At 44.0% G+C, this 19,278-nt stretch overlaps 2 protein-coding genes and 1 non-coding gene across 4 annotated transcripts in view; all 3 read left to right on the top strand.

Annotated features, from left to right (window-relative positions):
• The first annotated feature begins 6 nt into the window (after positions 1-6).
• RPL24 (ribosomal protein L24) lies at positions 7-5,606 on the top strand. Its single transcript, XM_077884042.1, has 6 exons — positions 7-135; positions 263-338; positions 874-984; positions 3,587-3,723; positions 4,116-4,179; positions 5,480-5,606. Exons 1-6 carry the CDS (start codon positions 131-133, stop codon positions 5,558-5,560), a joined length of 474 nt encoding a protein of 157 aa, XP_077740168.1. The 5' UTR covers positions 7-130; the 3' UTR covers positions 5,561-5,606.
• A 2,548-nt stretch (positions 5,607-8,154) lies between these two features.
• Positions 8,155-19,278, top strand: part of ZBTB11 (zinc finger and BTB domain containing 11) — a 32,872-nt gene continuing 21,748 nt past the window's right edge. Inside the window, exons 1-3 of one of the 2 annotated variants that reach the window (XM_077884034.1) lie at positions 8,155-8,700; positions 16,664-16,899; positions 17,573-17,804. In XM_077884034.1, the coding sequence (XP_077740160.1) occupies positions 8,391-8,700; positions 16,664-16,899; positions 17,573-17,804 (778 nt within the window). In that variant the 5' untranslated portion in view covers positions 8,155-8,390. Of the gene's footprint in view, positions 8,701-9,144; positions 9,284-16,663; positions 16,900-17,572; positions 17,805-19,278 lie in introns of those variants that run through there. The other variant, XM_077884035.1, reaches the window with a different exon arrangement.
• Positions 18,040-18,177, top strand: LOC144305638 (U4 spliceosomal RNA). The gene has a single exon (XR_013372656.1). It is a non-coding gene; the product is annotated as a U4 spliceosomal RNA (small nuclear RNA).

A 19,278-nucleotide genomic window follows, 5' to 3' on the forward strand; every position in this document is an offset into this window, starting at 1 on the left:
GACGTCATCGCCGAGCGCCGGGGTTACGGAAGGGACTCGGGGAGGGGCTCGGCCTGCCGGCTTATAAGGCTTCTTCCCATGATGCTCTCCTTCTCTTCGCCGTCTCGCCGTCTTCCCGGCCGCCGCAGCCATGAAGTGAGCAAGACCCCGGGCCGCAATCCGCTTCCATCCTCGGGCCGAGCCGCCTTCGCACGTCCTGGGCTCGGCTGCCCCTTGCCGTCGACACCCCCCCCTAACGGGCTCTCTTGGCTTTTTGTTACAGGGTCGAGCTGTGCAGTTTCAGCGGGTACAAGATTTACCCCGGACATGGCAGGCGCTACGCCAGGACCGACGGGAAGGTGAAAGGCCGCTTGCGCCCCTAGGAGGGGAGCGGCCCGGTTGGGTCTAAGCGTGTGCACGTCCCCCCTCGCTCCCGGCCCCTGAGGCGCTTGTTGCGGGCGCCGCGGGTGCAGTGGCTGTTAGGAAAGGAAGCCTCGGAGTGAGCCGATTTCCGAGGCTGGACGTAGTGTGAGCGAGGTCGGAGGTTAGGAGTTTGGGAACTCCGGCGGCCCGGGGAACGGACGGCCCAAGCACCTGGCTGTGCTGGGGGCACCAGGCCTCTCGGGACCCGGGTAGGGACCGGGCTGGATGCCTCCCGGGATGCCCCGCCCGTCCCTGCCCCGGGAGCTTCGGTTCACCGGCTTCCGTGTCGGCAGGACGGATGCCCCAAGGCCTCGGGGTGCCACCCGCTCCTGCCGGCCGTGACCCGCACACAGCCTTTTGGTCTCTGGGCCAGGGAGGCGGTAGAAGTGAGAGTCTGCAGGGTTCCAAGCTCAGCCTCCCGCTTGGTTCAGTCGAGTGGCTGAGCTGACCGCCTTGGACGTGTTCCTGCAGGTCTTCCAGTTTCTTAACGCAAAATGCGAGTCGGCCTTCCTTTCCAAGAGGAACCCTCGGCAGATCAACTGGACTGTCCTCTACAGAAGAAAGCACAAAAAGGGACAGTCGGTAAGTTAACTGCAGTCTGGTCTTGGGGGGGGGCTCTTAAATTTAAACTGAGCATCAGGTGCCGCCCTGTAAAATTGTAAAGGAGACAGGACGTGAGAGTGCTCTTAGGCTGTAAAGCATCAGTGAAGCGAAGACGACTGGTACGCTCGTCTCCTTATACATCAGGCTCACGGGAACGTCGAGTTGAAATTTAGAAGCATCCGCTTGCCAAAGTAGGTAACTCCTATTAAGTATACATCTGTAGAAGTCATTCAGAGGTTCCAGTGGGTGGAAGTTAAGTAGTCTGGTAACTTGGTTTTGAAGGTTTACAGGATTAGTTCTAAGGGCTGTCACTGGAATCTTCAGCATCTTGCTTTGTTCTCAAGATTGTTTTTTTGAAGCGCTCTTTGACCTTGATGGAGACTTTTGAGGAAAGGTTTTTGTGCCCTGGCAGTAGGATTAGTGTCTAGGAGGCTCAGAATATTTTAGTGAACACCTGGGTGAAAGACACCAGTAGGTATTGTGGGAGCTCAGAGGAAGGAGAAATTTATTTCTAACTTAGATTTGACACACCCATTAGGATAGTCCGTATCCAGAAAAGGGAAGATTACCAATGTTGCTGAAGGTGTGGAGAAATCAGAACTTTGGTGCATTGCTGAATGTGAGATGGTACAGGCACTGGAAATGGTCTCACAGTTTCTCAAAAAGCTAAATGGAACTATATCCAGCAACTCTACTTATAGGAGTATACCCAAGGAAACTAAGCAGGAACCTAACACAAATAATTTTTTTTTTCTTGTTATGATTTTGACTTGATTCCACAACCATGATTTTGACAGCACAGGCAGCAGGAGAGGGAGAAGCAGGCTCCCCATTGAGCAGGGAGCCCAATGTGGGACTCTGGGGCTCAGGGCTCCTGGGATCATGACCTGAGCCAAAGGCAGATAGATGCTTAACTGACTGAACCATCCAGGTGCCCCAAGACAGATAACTAATATACGAGTGTTCATAGCACTGGTTATTCACAATAGCCAAAATATGGAAACAGCCCAAATGGCCTATCCATGGGTGAACGGATAACAAAACATTACACACACACAATGGAATATTATTCAGCCTTAAGAAGCTGGTAACTAGCCAATATAATAAACCTTGAAGACATACTAAGTCAAATAAGCCAGACACAGAAGTACAAATATTGTTTAAGTTCACCTTTATGGGGTGCGTATAGTGACAAATTCATAAAGGCAAAGTAGAGATTACTAGAGGCTGGGCAGTGGAAGCAATGGGGCATTTGGAGTGATGAAAAAGTTAGAGATGGGATCCCTGGGTGGCGCAGCGGTTTGGCGCCTGCCTTTGGCCCAGGGCACGATCCTGGAGACCCGGGATCGAATCCCACGTCGGGCTCCCGGTGCATGGAGCCTGCTTCTCCCTCTGCCTGTGTCTCTGCCTCTCTCTCTCTCTCTCTCTCTCTCTCTGTGACTATCATAAATAAAAAAAAAAAAAAGTTAGAGATGGACAGTGCTGGTGGTTGCACACAACATTGTGAATGTACTTAATGCCACTGAGCTTTCCTATCATAAATCATTTTCCAATTCACTATTTCTTCCAGCAACAGTACTTTAAGTAAAAATAGGTGAGTTGAGATCGGATTTTTTTTTTCCAGAAATATATTCTTGAAGATAAATGGTCTTACTGAAATCACTTTTGAAGTGAGGTGCCTGGGTGGCTCAGCCTGTTAAGTATCTGACTCCTGGTTTCCCCCTCAGATCATGGTCTCATGGTTGTGGAATCAAGCCCTCCTGGACTCTGTACTCAGTGTGGGGCCTGCTTGCTTTCTATTCTTTCTTTCCTCCCCTCTGTCCCTCCCTCCTTTTTTTCTCTTAAATTCTTTTTTTTTTAAAATATTTTATTTATTTAAATAACTTAACTTTTGTATCTTTAAAGTAGTAAATGAGGGATCCCTGGGTGGCGCAGCAGTTTGGCGTCTGCCTTTGGCCCAGGGCGTGATCCTGGAGACCCAGGATCGAGTCCCTCGTCGGGCTCCCGGTGCATGGAGCCTGCATCTCCCTCTGCCTGTGTCTCTGCCTCTCTCTCTCTCTCTCTGTGTGAGACATACATACATACTAGATAGTAGTAAATGGCCAGGATATCTGAGAGATCATTTAGCCAATCTTTAATTTGAAAACTTAACCTGCCTGTTGCAGTGTTTTGCATATATTCTTTATATATTTCTTTTCAAATGATTGCATGATATTTTGGTTGAAGGTTCCTGTGATCTGAATGTAAACTCCTAAAATTCAAGGGTTGAGAGATTAAACCTTTGGGAGGCACTGCCTTCAGGAATAGGAATTGTGCCCTTATAAAAAAATGCCCGAGAGAGCTCCCTTGGTCTCTTCCAACATGTGATAACAGGTACAACAAGAGGGTCCTCAGGTGACCATGCATGCTGGAATCCTTAGACCTCTAGAACTGTGAGAAATTTGTTATTTACCACCTGCTCAGTCTAGTATTTTGTTGTAGCAGCCCAAGCACACTCAGACAGATAAATGCAAGTCATAAGACTGTTTCTCCCATACTCCTGAAGCAAGGTTCATAAGTATGCTCCCATCTTGTTTTGTAGGAAGAAATTCAGAAGAAAAGAACCCGCCGTGCAGTCAAATTCCAGAGGGCCATCACTGGGGCATCTCTTGCTGATATAATGGCTAAGAGGAATCAGAAACCTGAAGTTAGGAAGGCTCAACGAGAACAGGCCATCAGGTGAGGAAGTCTTCATTATGAGTTGTTCAGCTACTGGGGGTGGATTATAGATTATGTTTGAAGTTATAGGCATAGGAATCTAATTTGATATTGTGTATTGATACTTCAATCTATATAGAAATTGCTAGTCCTAAATATTGAGTTTAATCATATAGTATTTAATGATTTGTTGAAATTCTGTATGCAGTTAAAGCTACTGCACAACTTCTAATCTATGTTAGGCTGACTTGCTTAGTGACATGTATTGACAGACCCTTTGGATTTATCCTACAAATACTTGCAGTTGGGAAAGGAATATGGTAATTCTTTTCCAAAACACTCTAGCTCCTTGTTAATAAGCTGTACTCTTAAGGAGTAAAACACTTTGCCTTAAGTTATTTTTAACCCCACAGGGCTGCCAAGGAAGCAAAAAAGGCTAAGCAAGCATCTAAAAAGACAGCAATGGCTGCTGCTAAGGTAATTAAGAGTTTTCTTGATTTTGTTATTTAAAACAACAGGAGGGGCCCTGGCTGGCTCACTTGTTAGAGCATGCGACTAGATCTCAGGAGTGTGAGTTCAGGCCCCATGTTGGGTGTAGAGATTACTTAAAAAACAAAATCTTTAAATGAATGAATGAATGAATCCATGAATGGCACCCAGCTTCAGTTGGAAGAGCATGCATCTCTTGATTCAGGGTTGTGAGTTAAACCCCCACATTGGGTATAGAGATTACCTAATAAATAATAATGGGAAGATTTCTTTTTAATCTAAATTGTGGTTAATGAAAGATCCAAGTTTTTGTTTTGTTTTTAAAGATTTTATTTATTTATTTGTGAAAGACACAGAGAAGAGAGGCAGAGGGAGAGAAGCATGCTCCCTGCAGGGAGCCTGATGCAGGACTCTAGGATCATTCCCTGAGCTGAAGGCAGAGGCTCAACTGCTGAGCCACCCAGGCCTCCAAAAAGTTCCATGTGTTTGTTTTTAAGATTTTATTTATTTATTCATGAGAGAGAGAGAGAGAGAGACACAATCAGAGGGAGAAGCAGGCTCCATGCAGGGAGCCTGACCTGGGATGGAGTGCCAGGTCTCCGGGATCAGGCCCTGGGCTGAAGGCAGCGCTAAACCACTGAGCTACCTGGGCTGTCCAAGTTCCATGTTTTTAAGGAATTTAATGCAGGGCCTGATCCCAGGGTCTGAATCCCACATTGGGCTCCCTATAGGGAGCCAGCTTCTCGCTCTTCCTGTGGCTCTGCCTCTCTATGTCTCATGAGTAAATAAATTTTTTTTTTTTTTAAAAGGAATTTAGTGCAAAGCTCCAATGAAAATGATGTTCGTAACTGGTTTGGGGGTGAGTGATTTCAGAGGTCCCTCTACCAGAGCCAAATGAGTCTGCCAAACAAAAGTTGGAGAAGGGAAAAATAAAGGTGGCTTTAGTATAGAATTTTCCCAGCTTTTTTCAATGTTAATCTATTTAGAAAACCATAGTAAAATTTCAAAGCCATTGGTCTTGGTTAACTTTTTCTGTTCTAAGGACACAATTCAGGATCCCACACTGCATTTTGTTGTGTCACCTCACATAACTCCTCCATTCTGTGACAGTATCGTTGTGTTTCATTTACATCTATAGAAGTAGACTTTAATTTTTTAGGGGGAGGGTAGGTCTTAAGAATATTAGGAATGTAATAAGGAAAGGAACTTGGAATACATAAGGAATCGATATGAGAGGTGATCTTAAAACTTGCATTGGAATAATGTCACTTAACATGTTATTTTACAGGCTCCCACAAAGGCAGCACCTAAGCAAAAGATTGTGAAGCCTGTGAAGGTTTCCGCACCCCGAGTTGGTGGAAAACGCTAAGTTTTAGTGGATCAGATTTTTAAATAAACATCTGACTCTAACTAGATCCTGGTGTTTTTTTACTCTCAAAACAACATATTGGGCCTATACTACGGTAAATAGCGGGACTAAAATTTACTTTGTAGTGGGCTTGCCTTTTGTTTGCTGGTATTTTACCTCTTACCATTAGTTGGTAGCTGAGTAAAAGTGCTTAAAACTTTAACTGTACTATTAATCTGCTCTTGCTTCCAGAAAGTAAGTTTAAATGAAGAGTACAACTTCTTTAGCACAGGAGTAGACCCTGCTTACCAATTTCCAAGGTAGTTTGTTAATAAGCTGGAATTAAGAATAAGCTTGCACTTCTGTAGAAAGTAGATCATCTTAAGTATCACACTTCCAAGTGAGAAGACTACAACAGTGAACAAGCCATATCATTGTTTGAGATAAATGTTTTTGCACATTGAATACTTGGGCAAGGTAAAAATCACACATCACACACCCTTACCCCCACCCCCTCCACATACCTACATTCTATCCAAGTTATGGAACTAATGATTGTTCTGTCAAAGGAATGTTAAATTCAGGTATTGTGCTAGGTGTTGGGAATAAATAGTCCTTTTGGGAGACTTGAAGACTAAAAATAGGTGTAAAATCAATTTTTAAAAAAATGCAAGATACACTGGCTCTTGCTTAGAAACATCTAAGATTTTGTTTGGTGGAAGAAATCTTCATTTTTATTGTGGCAATGTTTTCTTTATGAAATTACAAGGAAAATAAGATTAGTTATGAATAAGGAAAGCTTAACCAATCAAAATACCCAACTTGAACACAGTGCTAGAGATTCTAAATTTTTGGACACAAAAAATGTCTTTTTTTTTTTTTTTTTTTTTTTTTAAGATTTTGAGTGAGCTAGAGCACAAGCAGGGGAGAGGAAAAAACAGACTCCAGCCTGCCCCTGTTTGCCCCACAGCAGGGAGTCAGATGTGGGGCTCCGTTACAGCACCCCAGGATGACAGGCAGATGCTTTCAATAAGTGCTTTTCTGGCTTCTACGTCTTATTGAAGTTAAGCTGCCAATTCTGATTACCCTTGATTTCTGGGTAGCCTGCTTACTGGGAGGAGCTAGAAATAAACAGTATCTGTTTTAGGAGGATGGCAAGTTAAACTTTGAGACCAAGTAGACCACCTGTTAAACCTTTTCTCCACATTGGCACAGAGGAGAATGCAAGTACGCTGGGCTTCATGCTTTCACAGGTGGTTTTGGCAGCAACTGAACCGGGGGTAGGGTCAGTTTTTCTTCTCCACCTCCACGACTAAAGTTTTTATTTAAATCTATTAAATTTAAAGGGAGTTGACCTCCCAGCTGAAGTGATGGTGCTAACCCAGACAGTTCTCAGAGGGCTGATCTGGCTTTGGGTGCCCCACTCCCAGGAGGGAAGGAGTCCATCTCCATCTTCTAATTCCTCCTCCCCCATCTGTTTGTCTGAATTGAGTGACCCCAAGTAAGTCCCCGGTCTGGTGGTTCTCTTTCCTCCACCCCTGGGAGCTCACGTACTCCAGGATGCTGCCTCCATTATCTAGGCCATCTGCTAATTCCTGCAGCCCCCACCCGCAAGTACCAGAGTCAGTGCCATCCTGTTTTTTGAGCCCAGTGCATTCACCGGTTGTCCGCCCCTAACCTGTGTAAGGTCAAAGGGTCTCACCCAGCGACCGCGACCAGGCTGCGGAGGAGCAGTTGGCCCTGGAGTTCTCACGCAGCAGCAAAGCACCGCCCGGGCTTGGCCCGTTGCCAAGTAGGATGTCCCAAGTCTGTGGTCTCGTCTGCGCGGCATTTTAAACCCACGGACGGTGACGGGCCACCGCTCTGGGCTCCCCGCTCAAAATGTGAATTAGGGCACACAGTGCACCCCGGAAAACGCAGTTCAAGTCGCCTCGGCCTTTTTTGTGCATTGGTGTAAAACAAAAAAATCCCTCTCCCCCGCTTAGTTTATGTAAAAATAACGTGCAAACTAAGCTGTAAGTGCCGGCTACTCCCCCTCACTGACAACATGATTACCTTAATGTACAGAAACTGCCCCTATGCACGACGATCATTCCAGAAAATTCCCGACTATTCCATGGGCGATTTGGAGCCAACAGTTTAAGTTTAGTAGAAGTTAAGTCCTATCATTGAGGGGCTTAGATTTTAAACGTTTTAACTGGAGATTATATTTACATGTGAATGGGGCTTTGATTTTGCGTCCAGAGGCTGACATTTTAGTAGGAGCCTCAAAAATCTGATGCTTTTATGTTGGACTAGGGGGTGGTCTCCCAAGGTAGGCGGGTGGAAAACAGACTCCTGCGCATCTTGGTGTACCTCGGGCACGATAACAGCAGCCCACCGCCTCCTGCACGTGCTCCGAGCGAGGCAAAGAAGGGAAAACTAAAAAAGGGAAACTGCCAGGACTTAAGATGTCTGCTCGAAGCGACTTCGGCCTCCCAGCAGAGGCCTACCCGCTTCCAAAATGTCCGCCCGCAGTCCTGACGTCACCCGGCCGGCTTCATCAAGCCAGAAAGCCAGCGCGCTCCAATCAGGACTCAGTCCCCTCACCCACTGCCCTTGATCGCGTCACTTCCGGTGGTGCAGCAGCCATTTTGTCAGTCGCCAGCGGATCCCGCGCGCTGGAGAAGTGCAGTTCCCCCCTGGTTACCGACTCGTCCGGTCCCCCTTCGCGCTGCGGGCGCCGTCGAAGAGCACTCACCACAGACCCAGCCGTTCCTCCCGCCGCCGCCGCCGCCGCATCCGCCCGGGGCCGGTGCGCTGTCTTCCTCCCCCGCCACTGACAGGCGCCCTCGGGCAGCCGCCGCCAGCGATGTCAAGCGAGGAAAGCTACCGGGCCATCCTTCGCTACCTGACAAACGAGCGTGAGCCGTACGCGCCGGGCACCGAGGGCAATGTCAAGCGCAAAATCCGCAAGGCGGCTGCCTGCTACGTGGTGCGCGGCGGGACTCTGTACTACCAGCGGCGGCAGCGGCACCGCAAGACCTTCGCGGAGCTGGAGGTGGTGCTGCAGCCGGAGCGGCGCCGGGGGCTCATCGAGGCGGCGCACCTGGGCCCGGGCGGCACTCACCACACCCGGCACCAGACCTGGCACGACTTGTCCAAGACTTACTGGTGGCGAGGTAGGGCTCGCGGGCGGCGAGGTAGGGCTCGCGGGCGGCGGGCGGCGGGCGGCGGGCGGGCGGGCGGCCGCTAGCTGCCCGGGCGAGGCCCGCAGGCGGAGGCGGCCCTGAGTGCGCACGGCCGAGGCCGGGGGTCCCGCGCGGCCCCCGCCCGGCCCCCGCCCGGCCCGACCCGACCCGACCCGCGCTCGGCGGCGGAGCGGCTGCCAGGCGGAGCCGAGAGGGTGGGGGACGCGGACGGAGCCGCACTTCCCACAGGAAGGAGGCCGGGGACGCTGGGGGCGGGCCCTGGCCCGGGGTGGGGCGAAGGGGGCTTCCCCGGGGGCCGGGCCAGCGGCCGGGCGGGGCCGGGGCGTGCGGGCCGCGGCGGGCCCGCCTCCTGCGGCTGCGCGAGGGGGGGGGGGGCGGGGACGGCGGGCGTGTGCGGGCTCGAGCCCGCGGGCCGCCGCCTCCGGCCTGGCGAGGGGCGGGAGGTGGGTGTGGACGACCGCGGCCCCTCCCCGCTCCGGCGTGTGCTGCGCTTCCCTGGCCCTGCCGTGAGGAGCGCGGTGGAGGCGGCGAGGCTCCGCGAGTGCCCGGACAGGTGCGGTTGTCCGCGGACGGGCGGGCGGGCGGGCGGCCCTGGCTTCCCGACCCCTGGGGACCGGTGGCGAGCGACTGCGGGCCCTTGGCCTTCCTCGCCGCCCCCGCGCGCCCGCGCCGGTTGCCGTGGAAACCGTTGGGCTGGACTCGAGGTCCCGCAGGTGCTGCCGAGGGCGGGGGGGGCCGCGAGGAGCCTCGCTGCCTTCCCGGCGGGCCAGGACGTGGGCGCCTCGGGGTCCCGCCGCTCTCCGCCGGTAACGGACCTGGTCGCACTCCCCGGCGGTGCGTCCTTTTGTTCCTGGAGAGATCTTCCGTGTTTTCAAAGACCGTCGAGCGCTCTTGTCTTCTTAACTGCTCTCCTGTTCTCTTCCGCCCGCAATTTGTTTTCTATTTTAGGCAATATTGGAATTAAATTCTAATAAAGCGACTGAAGTGTGAGGAGTTAAAACAGTAATTGCTGCGTTTTGTTAGGACGGATTTGCTCAGACCCTGTTTCCTTGAGCAAGTGTTTCGGATTCAATACCTTATGACCTGTTGGGTGCCCTGACTCCCTCCGGAGTCCGAGGAGCGTGGGGCTCTCCATCTCCAGGCGCTGAGTGCCAGCCCCACGTCCGGCATAGAGATTACTTAAAAAAAAAAAAAATACGTTATGACGTGTTACAAATGGCAGTCACAGCTAAAAGTAACATCAGAGGGATGGCTGGGCGGCTCAGCGGTTGAGCTTCTGCCTTAGGCCCAGGGCGCGATCCCGGGATCCAGGATCGAGTCCCACATCGGGCTCCCGGTGAGGAGCCTGCTTCTCCCTCTGCCTGTGTCTCTGTGTCTCTGATGAATAAATAAAACTTAAAAGAAAAAAAGTAACATCAGAATTTTACACGCAGGCAGAGTTCTGAGCTCTTAATTTTTCATTCATTTAATCGTGATAAAATCCTTGTAAGGTGGAAACCTACCTGTTTTACAGATGAGAAAACTAAAAGCATCAGAAAGTTAAATATGCTAGGGATCACACAGATGATCTTTGTACTTTCACCGTCTTAACCACTCGTATGGTGCTGAAAGGGTTTAGTGTTAAGGATTTCCCTTCCTTGAATTTATTATGTGAATGTTAGGAATGCAGTTGTGGGGGAGGGTCTCTGTTTTTTGGTGTGCAGTGTCTTAGTCCAAAAAAACCTGAGACCATGTGTAAGTTTAATTGAAAAATAAGTTTGTGATTTTTATACATTTGTAAAGCTTAAAAGCCCTTAAACAACTAGAACAGCTGGTTCTTGAAGTACCATGCTTATGGTACTAAACTCCTGACAAGGGAGGCCCTGAGATCTTTCAGAGGATCTACAAAGTCACGATTATTTTTATGATAATTCCAAGACATTATTTGCCTTTTCTGCTCCTTGTCTCCCAAGTATACACTGGTGTCTTCCAGAGGCTGTGACATATGACATATGACATATGATTGAAGGCAGAGGCGTATATGATTTTCTTAAGACATACGTTTAAAAGATTTTCAGAAATGTGAAGTAGTACCCCCTTTTTTTTTTTCACTTTTTGCCTTGTTTTGTTTTGGGAAATAGTAATTTTTTGTAAAATGCTATTTTGTTAACGTGTAATGTTTATTTGATATTTGATGAGCTCATTACTTTTAATATTTTAATATTTTCTCTTAAAATAAGAATTTGGGGCACCTAGCTAGCTCAGGCCATAGAGCATGTGATTCTTGATCTCGGAGTCGTGGGTTCAAGCCCCACTTTGGGTGTAAAGCTTACTTAAAGTAATAATTCATAGTAAGCATCAGAGAAGTTTGCCCCTAATTATTAGCTGTTCATTAAAAAAAAATAAAGTGGCTATTCATTTTGATATTTATTACATTAACAGTTGAATTGCTTTTACTCAAGATATACATACTCCAAAACCATTGTAAACTGTTTACCTGAAAGCTAATAAGATTTGATCACTATAGGTGCCAAAAAAAAAGAAAAACTCTGTTCCAGAGTCAAACCAATAGAAGTTATATCAAGGAGAGTTTATTGTGATTCTTATTTATTCTGCTTTTTTGGAATGCTGCCACCATAAGTTATATTCTAGTGCTCAGGCAAGTTTGTAGCAGTTTCTCTCCTTTGAGCAGAGTTGAACTCTGGCTCAGTACCTAATGTTTACATATAGCATATTCATTTCAGAATGTAAAATGTTAATAAATATTCTCGTCCCCCCACACCCTCTTATTTTATCCTGTTGAATTATATGCTGGAGTTGAAAATAAGTGATTATCTCCCCTGCCTCAGATGCTGATGCATGAGGATCTACAGTGAAATGCTTCCAAGGTGTGAAGATAAAATTAGGAGGGGAAACAAAGATTAAATTAGCAAAAAAAAAAAAAAAGTAATAGGTTAAATAAGCTGCCTGCAGAAGTTCTACCCTAAGTACTGATTTATTTTTGTTTAGACTATGGGGTTAATTGAGGCCACTGTTATTTAGTGTAGAAGAGGAAGATGTAATCTCTAGGAAACCCATAAGAACTAGGTCTGTAAATAGCTGTAACCAGCCACTTGTAACCTCTTTGAAGAAAACAAAACAGACCAAGGAAGAACTAAAATGCAAATGCAGGAGCTAAAATGGGAGCCCCTGAACTAGAAATGGGAGCCCGTGAACCAGGTGTGGTTGTTGTATCCGAAACTGACAGGGAAGGAAGATCTTGAACAGCTGACAGGAGCAAATTGTTCAGTTTGGCAAATAGATCTCTAAACTATTGGTTCTCACCCAGGGACGGTTTTGCCTCCCAGGGGATGTCGAGCTGTGTCTGGAGACCATTTTGGTTGTCATAACTGGTGGTGGTTGAGGTGTTGCTATTGAGATCTAGTTGGGTAGAGGTCAGGAATGCCCCTAAACATTCTATGTAAGAATAGACAGGACAGCCCTTTGCGCCCCTTCCCACTCCAACAAGAGTCATCTGGCCCAAAATATCAACACTACTGAAGTTAAGAAACCCTGATCTAGCGTAAGAAACTGTTCCTTCAGTTGTTTTATTATTTTTTTTTAAAGATTTTATTTATTCATGAAAGACACACACACACAGAGAGAGGCAGAGACCCAGGCAGAGGGAGAAGCAGTCCCCACACGGAGCCCAGTTTGGGACTCGATCCCAGGTCTCCAGGATCACACCCTGGGCCGAAGGTAGCGCTAAATCTCTGAGCCACCCAGGGATTCCCCAGTTGTTGTATTAGAAGACTACCCACTAAAGTCTTTTGTCTATCTTTGTTTTCATTCTATGCTCAGTGAAGAATCTTTTAATGGTAACTTGGTGTTTTATGTAGAGTTTTTGTTTTTGTCTTTTTTCAGTACCAGAGAGGTTGATGAGTGAATGTTACAGTATTTAACAAACGCCTATGGGGATGCCTGGGTGGCTCAGTGGTTGAACATCTGTCTTCAGCTGAGAGCGTGATCCTGGGGTTTGGGGATCAAATCCCACATCATGCTCCCTGCATGGAGCCTGATTCTCCCTCTGCCTGTGTCTCTGCCTCTCTCTCTCTCTCTCATGAATAAATACATAAAATCTTTAATTATATAAAAAAAAAACACTTATGTAGTGACCGTGTGTCATATACTTTTCAAAGAGCTTTATAAATATTATCACAACAGCACCATACTGTTATCCCTTACAATTGGCGCGTAGGCATAGAGAGGTTTGGCAACTTGGCTGTGATCACAAAGCTAGTTAGTAGATTCAGATTATACTGTATAAGTGGTTCAACCCCTTGCGGTAGTGTAGTAAAATTAACTATGTTTACACACTGATGCCTTTTCTGTGGTTAACTTGAGTCAAGTCTTCAGCTTAATCAATTCTGGATCAACTAAAGATGTCAAGCTTCTGAATCTGTAAAGCTAGATTTAAGATGATCCCATCAAAACGCTAATACTCAGATGAAAGTTCTTAAAACCTATCAGGTGACTTTTGAGACAATTTAGTGACTATCATACAATAATAATTTTTTCCTGCGGGTTTTATTTGCATCCTTTTCAAATGCTTCCTATGTAGTTTTTGTAATACCATTTGACCTTAACCAGTTTATAGCGTAATCAGACTTTTGCTTTATGCAGAATATAGTGAACTGTGTAGAATCCTAGAATGTTTAGAAATACAGCCAAAATTAGGAAAAAATGACGCCTTCTTTACTATGAACATGGAAATTTCTACATTTTCTAAGTGTGTGTGTGGTTTTTTTAAAATATTTTATTTATTTTTGAGAGACACAGAGAGAAAGGCAGAGAGAGAAGGAGGTTCCATGCAGGGAGCCTGATATGGGACTCGATCCTGGGTCTCCAGGATCACACCCTGGGCTGAAGTTGGTGCTAAACCACTGAGCCACCCGGGCTGCCCACTAAGTGTGTTTTTTTACCTAGAAATATATATTCTTGGGGCACCTGGGTGGCTCAGTTAAGTGCCTGCCTTTGGCCCAGGTCATTGTCTGAGTCTTGAGATGGAGCCTCTTGTCAGGAGCCTGCTTCTACCTCTCCCCCCTCCTTGTGCTCTCTCTGTCTCTCTCTCTCTCTCTCTCTCTCTCTCGAATAAAATCGTGTGTGTGTGTGTGTGTGTGTGTGTGTGTGTGGTTTTCTTGGAGTGCCTGGGTGCTGAGTTGGTTGAGTGCCCAACTCTTGATTTCAGCTCAGGTCACAATCTTAGGCTGGTGGATCGAGCCCTGCATCAGGCTTTTTGCTCAACGCTGAGTCTGCTTGTCCCTCTACCTCCACCTTAGCCCTATGCCCTGCATGCACTCTTTCTCTCTCTCTCTCTCTCAAATAAAATCTTTTTTTTTTTTTTTTAAAGATTTTATTCATCCATTCATGAAACACAGAGAGAGGCAGAGACACAGGCAGAGGGAGAAGCAGGCTCCATGCAGGGAGCCTGATGTGGGACTCGATCCTGGGTCTCTCTAGGATCACACCCCAGGCCGAGGGCCACGCTAAACCACTGAGCCACCCGGACTGCCCTCAAATAAATAAAATCTTAAAATATGTATTCGTTTATGTGTTTCCTATTCATACACATATTTACTCTTTTTATCGAAATATAGTAGACATACAGTATCATTATTTTCAGGTGTACAACATAGGGATTCAACAATTATATACATTATAAAATGCTCACCATGATAAGTTTAGGGACTGTATATCACCATAGAAAGTTATTACCATGTTATCCCCTATGCTATACTTTCATCCCCATGACTTATTTATAATTGGAAGTTTGCACTCATTTACTTTTCTCTATTGTAAAATATAACAAAATTTACCATTTTAGCCATTTTAAGTGTACAGTTCAGTGGCATTAAGTACATTCACATTGTTGTGCAACCATCACTGTTCATCTTCAGAAATTTTTCACCACTTCAATCCTTTTACTCTTATTTTTTAAACAAATAGAATGAACATGTTTTTCTTTTTATTTTAAGTAAGCTTTATGCACAATGTGGGGTTTGAGTCCACAACTCTGAGATCAAGAGTCACATGCTCTACCAACTGAACCAGTCAGGCTCCTCTCCATTTACTCTTAATTGTATGTAAAAATTAAATATTTCTTCAGCCTTTTCATCATTTTTTTAATATGCAAACTATATACCTCATACAGATACAGACTTTTTATTGACTTTAGCATTTTCAGACATTAAAATATATATTGTTCTCTAAATATGCACGTGTAAAAGTCTTTTTTTTATGTGATTTTTATTATTTATTCATAAGAGAGACAGGCAGAGACACAAGCAGAGGGAGAAGGAGGCTCCACGCAGGAAGCCCAATGTGGGACTCAGATTCTGGGACTGTGGGATCATGCCCTGGGCAGAAGGCAGGCGCTAAACTACTGAGCCACGCAGGTGTCCCTGTAAATACCTTTTTTATTTAATTCTAACCCGTTATTTCCTAAGTTCTCAATTGGGGAATGGGGACCTATGAACAAATAAATTTGACAAAATCTTGTTAAACACTGTAGAACTCTCAGGGCTTTGAATATGATAATATCTATTATGTGTGTGTAAAACGAAAGTATACTTTTCTGAGTTTGTTAGTCCACTGTATACTTTTTTTTAGTGAGTATGGTACAATACAGTTGAGAAGTATTGCTTGAATATTACCTGAAGGTTGAAAGTTCAAGGAACTGTGGTATAATTTGAAATCTTGAAATTCTTCTCAGTAATTCACTGTCTCTATATCATTTTAGCTTATTAATGAGCCTTTCATTTACATTTTACTTGGGGATTGTAAGGGGAGAATTTTGTCATAGTGATGGAGAGATGTGTTCCTAAGTTAGCATAATATACTGAAAATCACATGGCTTCTGGAGGCCCAGTTATGTAATTTACTAAATGCAACTTTGGACAAATTTCTTGCTTTTTAGGGCTTCATTCTCCTCATTTGTAGGATGGAAATAATTGATCTTACCTTATAAGGATCGTGTGTGTGTGTGAAGTGTTTCCTCCCTGCTCCGTACACCTACCCCAACATGCTGAGCTAGAAGTTGAAATTCAGAATAGGGTTTTGTGAGTATAACAATGTAACAAAAGTTATATTGTGTATGGTGGTGTTTTATACAACCCTAAAATCTCATAGCTTTCAAAAATGAGATTTATTTTGCACACTCATTACAAGTTGTGGTTGTAGTTCAGGTTGCTGTTGACTCCACTTGTCTTTTTTCATCTGCAATTCAGGCTCTAAAGGATGGCATCCATCTGGAACATGCCATCTGAGCAGCAGTGGGAAACCGTGCCTCTTAAAGTTTCTGAGACATGGCACACATTATATTTATTTATATTCTATTGACCAAAGCAAATTGCACGGCCTGATGTTAGTAAGGTGGAGAGGTAACCATGTTTATGAAGGTAATATTGTCATTTTCATAATTTCCTATAGCATGAATGAGTTGGAGCTCACACAGAAAAGGGCCCTGCTATATAATCATCTTATATGGTGGGGAAGTGAATAACTAGGAATAAACAAAAATAAGCATGGAAATAAACCATCAGTGGGGATCCCTGGGTGGCTCAGTGGTTTAGGGCCTGCCTTTGGCCCAGGGTGTGATCCTGGAGTTCCGGGATTGAGTCCCACATTGGGCTCCTTGCAGGGAGCCTGCTTCTTCCTCTGCCTGTGTCTCTGCCTCTCTGTGAGTGTGTCTCTCATGAATAAATAAATAAAATCTTAAAAAAAAAAATTTATAACCTTATATCTATGAAAAAAATGTACATTCTAAAGAAACCACTTTTACGTTATGGGGCGTTTGTGTGTCTGGCATATGCATTCAAACATACATCAGTGTACATAGATTAACAAACAGTAAATTTTGAGTTTTCAAATGAAAGCAGCATTAAATTTGACGTGTTAATTTTTATTTTTATTGTAGGTATATTAAAGCAAGTGAAAGATTACATTAAACAGTGTAGCAAATGCCAGGAGAAACTAGATCGCTCCCGTCCAATATCAGATACTTCAGAAATGTTAGAAGAATTGGGACTAGACCTTGAATCTGGAGAGGAAAGTAATGAATCAGAAGATGATCTGAGCAATTTTACTTCCCCTCCAACTACAGCTTCCAAGCCTGCAAAAAAGAAGCCCGTATCCAAGCATGAACTTGTATTTGTAAGTGGAACTTCCATTGAGCTTTAACATCTGTAACTGGGGGAAAAAAAAAATCTGTAACTGGTATATTAGTATTTGTAGTCTTAGTGAATTTTTTCTTAAAGTACTGGAACTGCTTGCCCGTTGGCACTGACATTAAAAATTTAAGTAAGTCTGCATCTCAGTTAATGAACTATGTTGTTACGTATACCAAAAGTATACTAATACGCTTTTTCATTAATCACAAATATTCCTGTTGTTTCTTCTCTTCAGAATGTTACTTGATTTGTTGTTAATTATTCGTCCTATCTTTCTAAATGGTATATTGGTACAGGTACAGAATACATTTCTGGAAGCAGTCTCTAGGTTGTGAAACAAGATCCAATTAAACTGGCTAGGCCTTTGTTTTTACTTTACCTACATTACTTTCATACATCATCAGATTTCTGACTAGTAAGAAGAAACAGCAAGAAGTGAGATGCAGGTTTTTCATTGGGTTAAGTAGAATAAACAGAAAATAGAATGACCTAGCTTTTTATTTAAATATATAGACGATAAAGAATATATGGCTATTTCTTCATATTAATTAGTGGTATCTTTAAAAGTGAATAATGTATCATGTTTTAAATTCTGTTAAAGGTAGAAATACAAATGATATGTAATAAAACTCTTGATCTTAAACTTATTTTGATAGGTTGACACCAAAGGAGTGGTGAAACGTTCTTCTCCAAAACACTGTCAGGCTGTCTTAAAACAGCTCAACGAACAGAGACTCTCCAACCAGTTCTGTGATGTTACTTTGTTAATTGAGGGAGAAGAGTACAAAGCTCATAAATCTGTTTTGTCCGCTAATAGTGAATATTTTCGAGATCTTTTTATTGAGAAAGGAGCTGTTTCCAGTCATGAGGCAGTGGTGGATCTTTCTGGTAAGAATTTTCTAATACTCTTTCTTTACAAGTACGTACCGGAAGGACATGTTTGTGTCTTAGAAAGTCAGTATTTATGCTGCAGTGGTAGAAGCCTTCGTATAGCAGCAGACGAAGCTGAATTGGAAAAGTCCTTCCTTTTAGCAAAGTTTCGAAGGTACAGCTATGGAAAAGGCTGTCACTTTCTATGACTACGTGTTAGGTGAGACAAATGTAGTGGTAGAAAAATTTTTTTAGCTTTGCACAGTGGCAGTATTGTAGCCAATGAGGTTTATCCAAGGTGCGATTATTGCTAATTGAAAAATTTTTGAGATTTACACAGCTAAAAACATTTTGAGAGAAACCTGTAATTGCATCAGTGTTATAGTACACTAAGTGAATATGTTATTTAAACATTGACTTTAAAAAAAAAGGCTTCCTGTGTCTTGTGTTGAGGAACATGTAGTAATAGAACACTTTTCTAGGTCTTTTGTTTTTCATTTTTAAAGATTAATTATTAAAATTCATTAGTTTTAATCAAATTGTTAATGTACTATAATCAAAATTCTAGGTGTGGCTTTTTTTCTTTGGTTTTATTATTGTTATTGTAAATGAATAATTTGACTTTCTTTTGGCTCACTAGAACTTATATATTGGCTTAGGAGTCAACAAATGAAAATTTAGGAAGAATTAAAATAGGTAACCTTATTTATACATTTTCTCCTAATATTAACTTACTATAACTTGATTACTGAATTACTGACATCACTGTGTGAAATATCATTTCCCTTTTCTGAAACAAAAAAGTGACTTTATCCAGGTATATAAATACTTACTTGTTTAACCACTGATCCTTTTCTACCTTATACTTAAAAAAAATATTTTATTTATTTAAAGTAGACTCCACACCCAATTCCGGGCTCAAACTCACGACTCCAAGGTCAATGGTTGTGTACTATACTGACGGAGCCAGCCAGACATCCCTACGTTATACTTTTTAAAATCACTCCTTCTGAGAAGACAAATAAGTATATTTTTCCTTTGGAGTAGCTGTATGTTCAGTTATTAAAACCTATTTATTAAGCATCCACTGTGTGCAGGGTACTAGCCTGGGCTCTTGGGGATACAGTGGTGAGCAAAAATTTTCATGCAGCATAAAATTGCATTACATTTTAGATTAGTGATAATTACTTTTTTCTGTGTTTGATGACTCAGGAGAAAATATGACTAATACGAGGCCATCTGAATAATAAAACTCATCACGATGTAGTCTTTTTTGATACAAGTTTGCTTTGGAATTTTTTTTTCTTTTATGCATCTGAAGCAGAAAGACAGGTGTATGAATGTTGCTCTGTTTCTCAGCAGCTTACAGCAAATGAAATGTCTGCTCCAAATTAACTGCAGTGCAGCATCCTAATATTCTAATAAAATACCTCATTTATTCTTCATCCTATATGTTTACTTTTATATATTGTGCAGCAAGTATAATGTAAGC

Source organism: Canis aureus, chromosome 35, assembly GCF_053574225.1.
Source record: "Canis aureus isolate CA01 chromosome 35, VMU_Caureus_v.1.0, whole genome shotgun sequence".
Taxonomy (NCBI): domain Eukaryota; kingdom Metazoa; phylum Chordata; class Mammalia; order Carnivora; family Canidae; genus Canis; species Canis aureus.

What these genes read in the sequence shown, in the direction of transcription:
- RPL24 (XM_077884042.1), top strand. An exon ending in ACGCCAGGACCGACGGGAAG is followed by an intron (nt 339 to 873) that starts GTGAAAGGCCGC and finishes GTGTTCCTGCAG; the next exon opens with GTCTTCCAGTTTCTTAACGC. An exon ending in CAGCAATGGCTGCTGCTAAG is followed by an intron (nt 4,180 to 5,479) that starts GTAATTAAGAGT and finishes GTTATTTTACAG; the next exon opens with GCTCCCACAAAGGCAGCACC.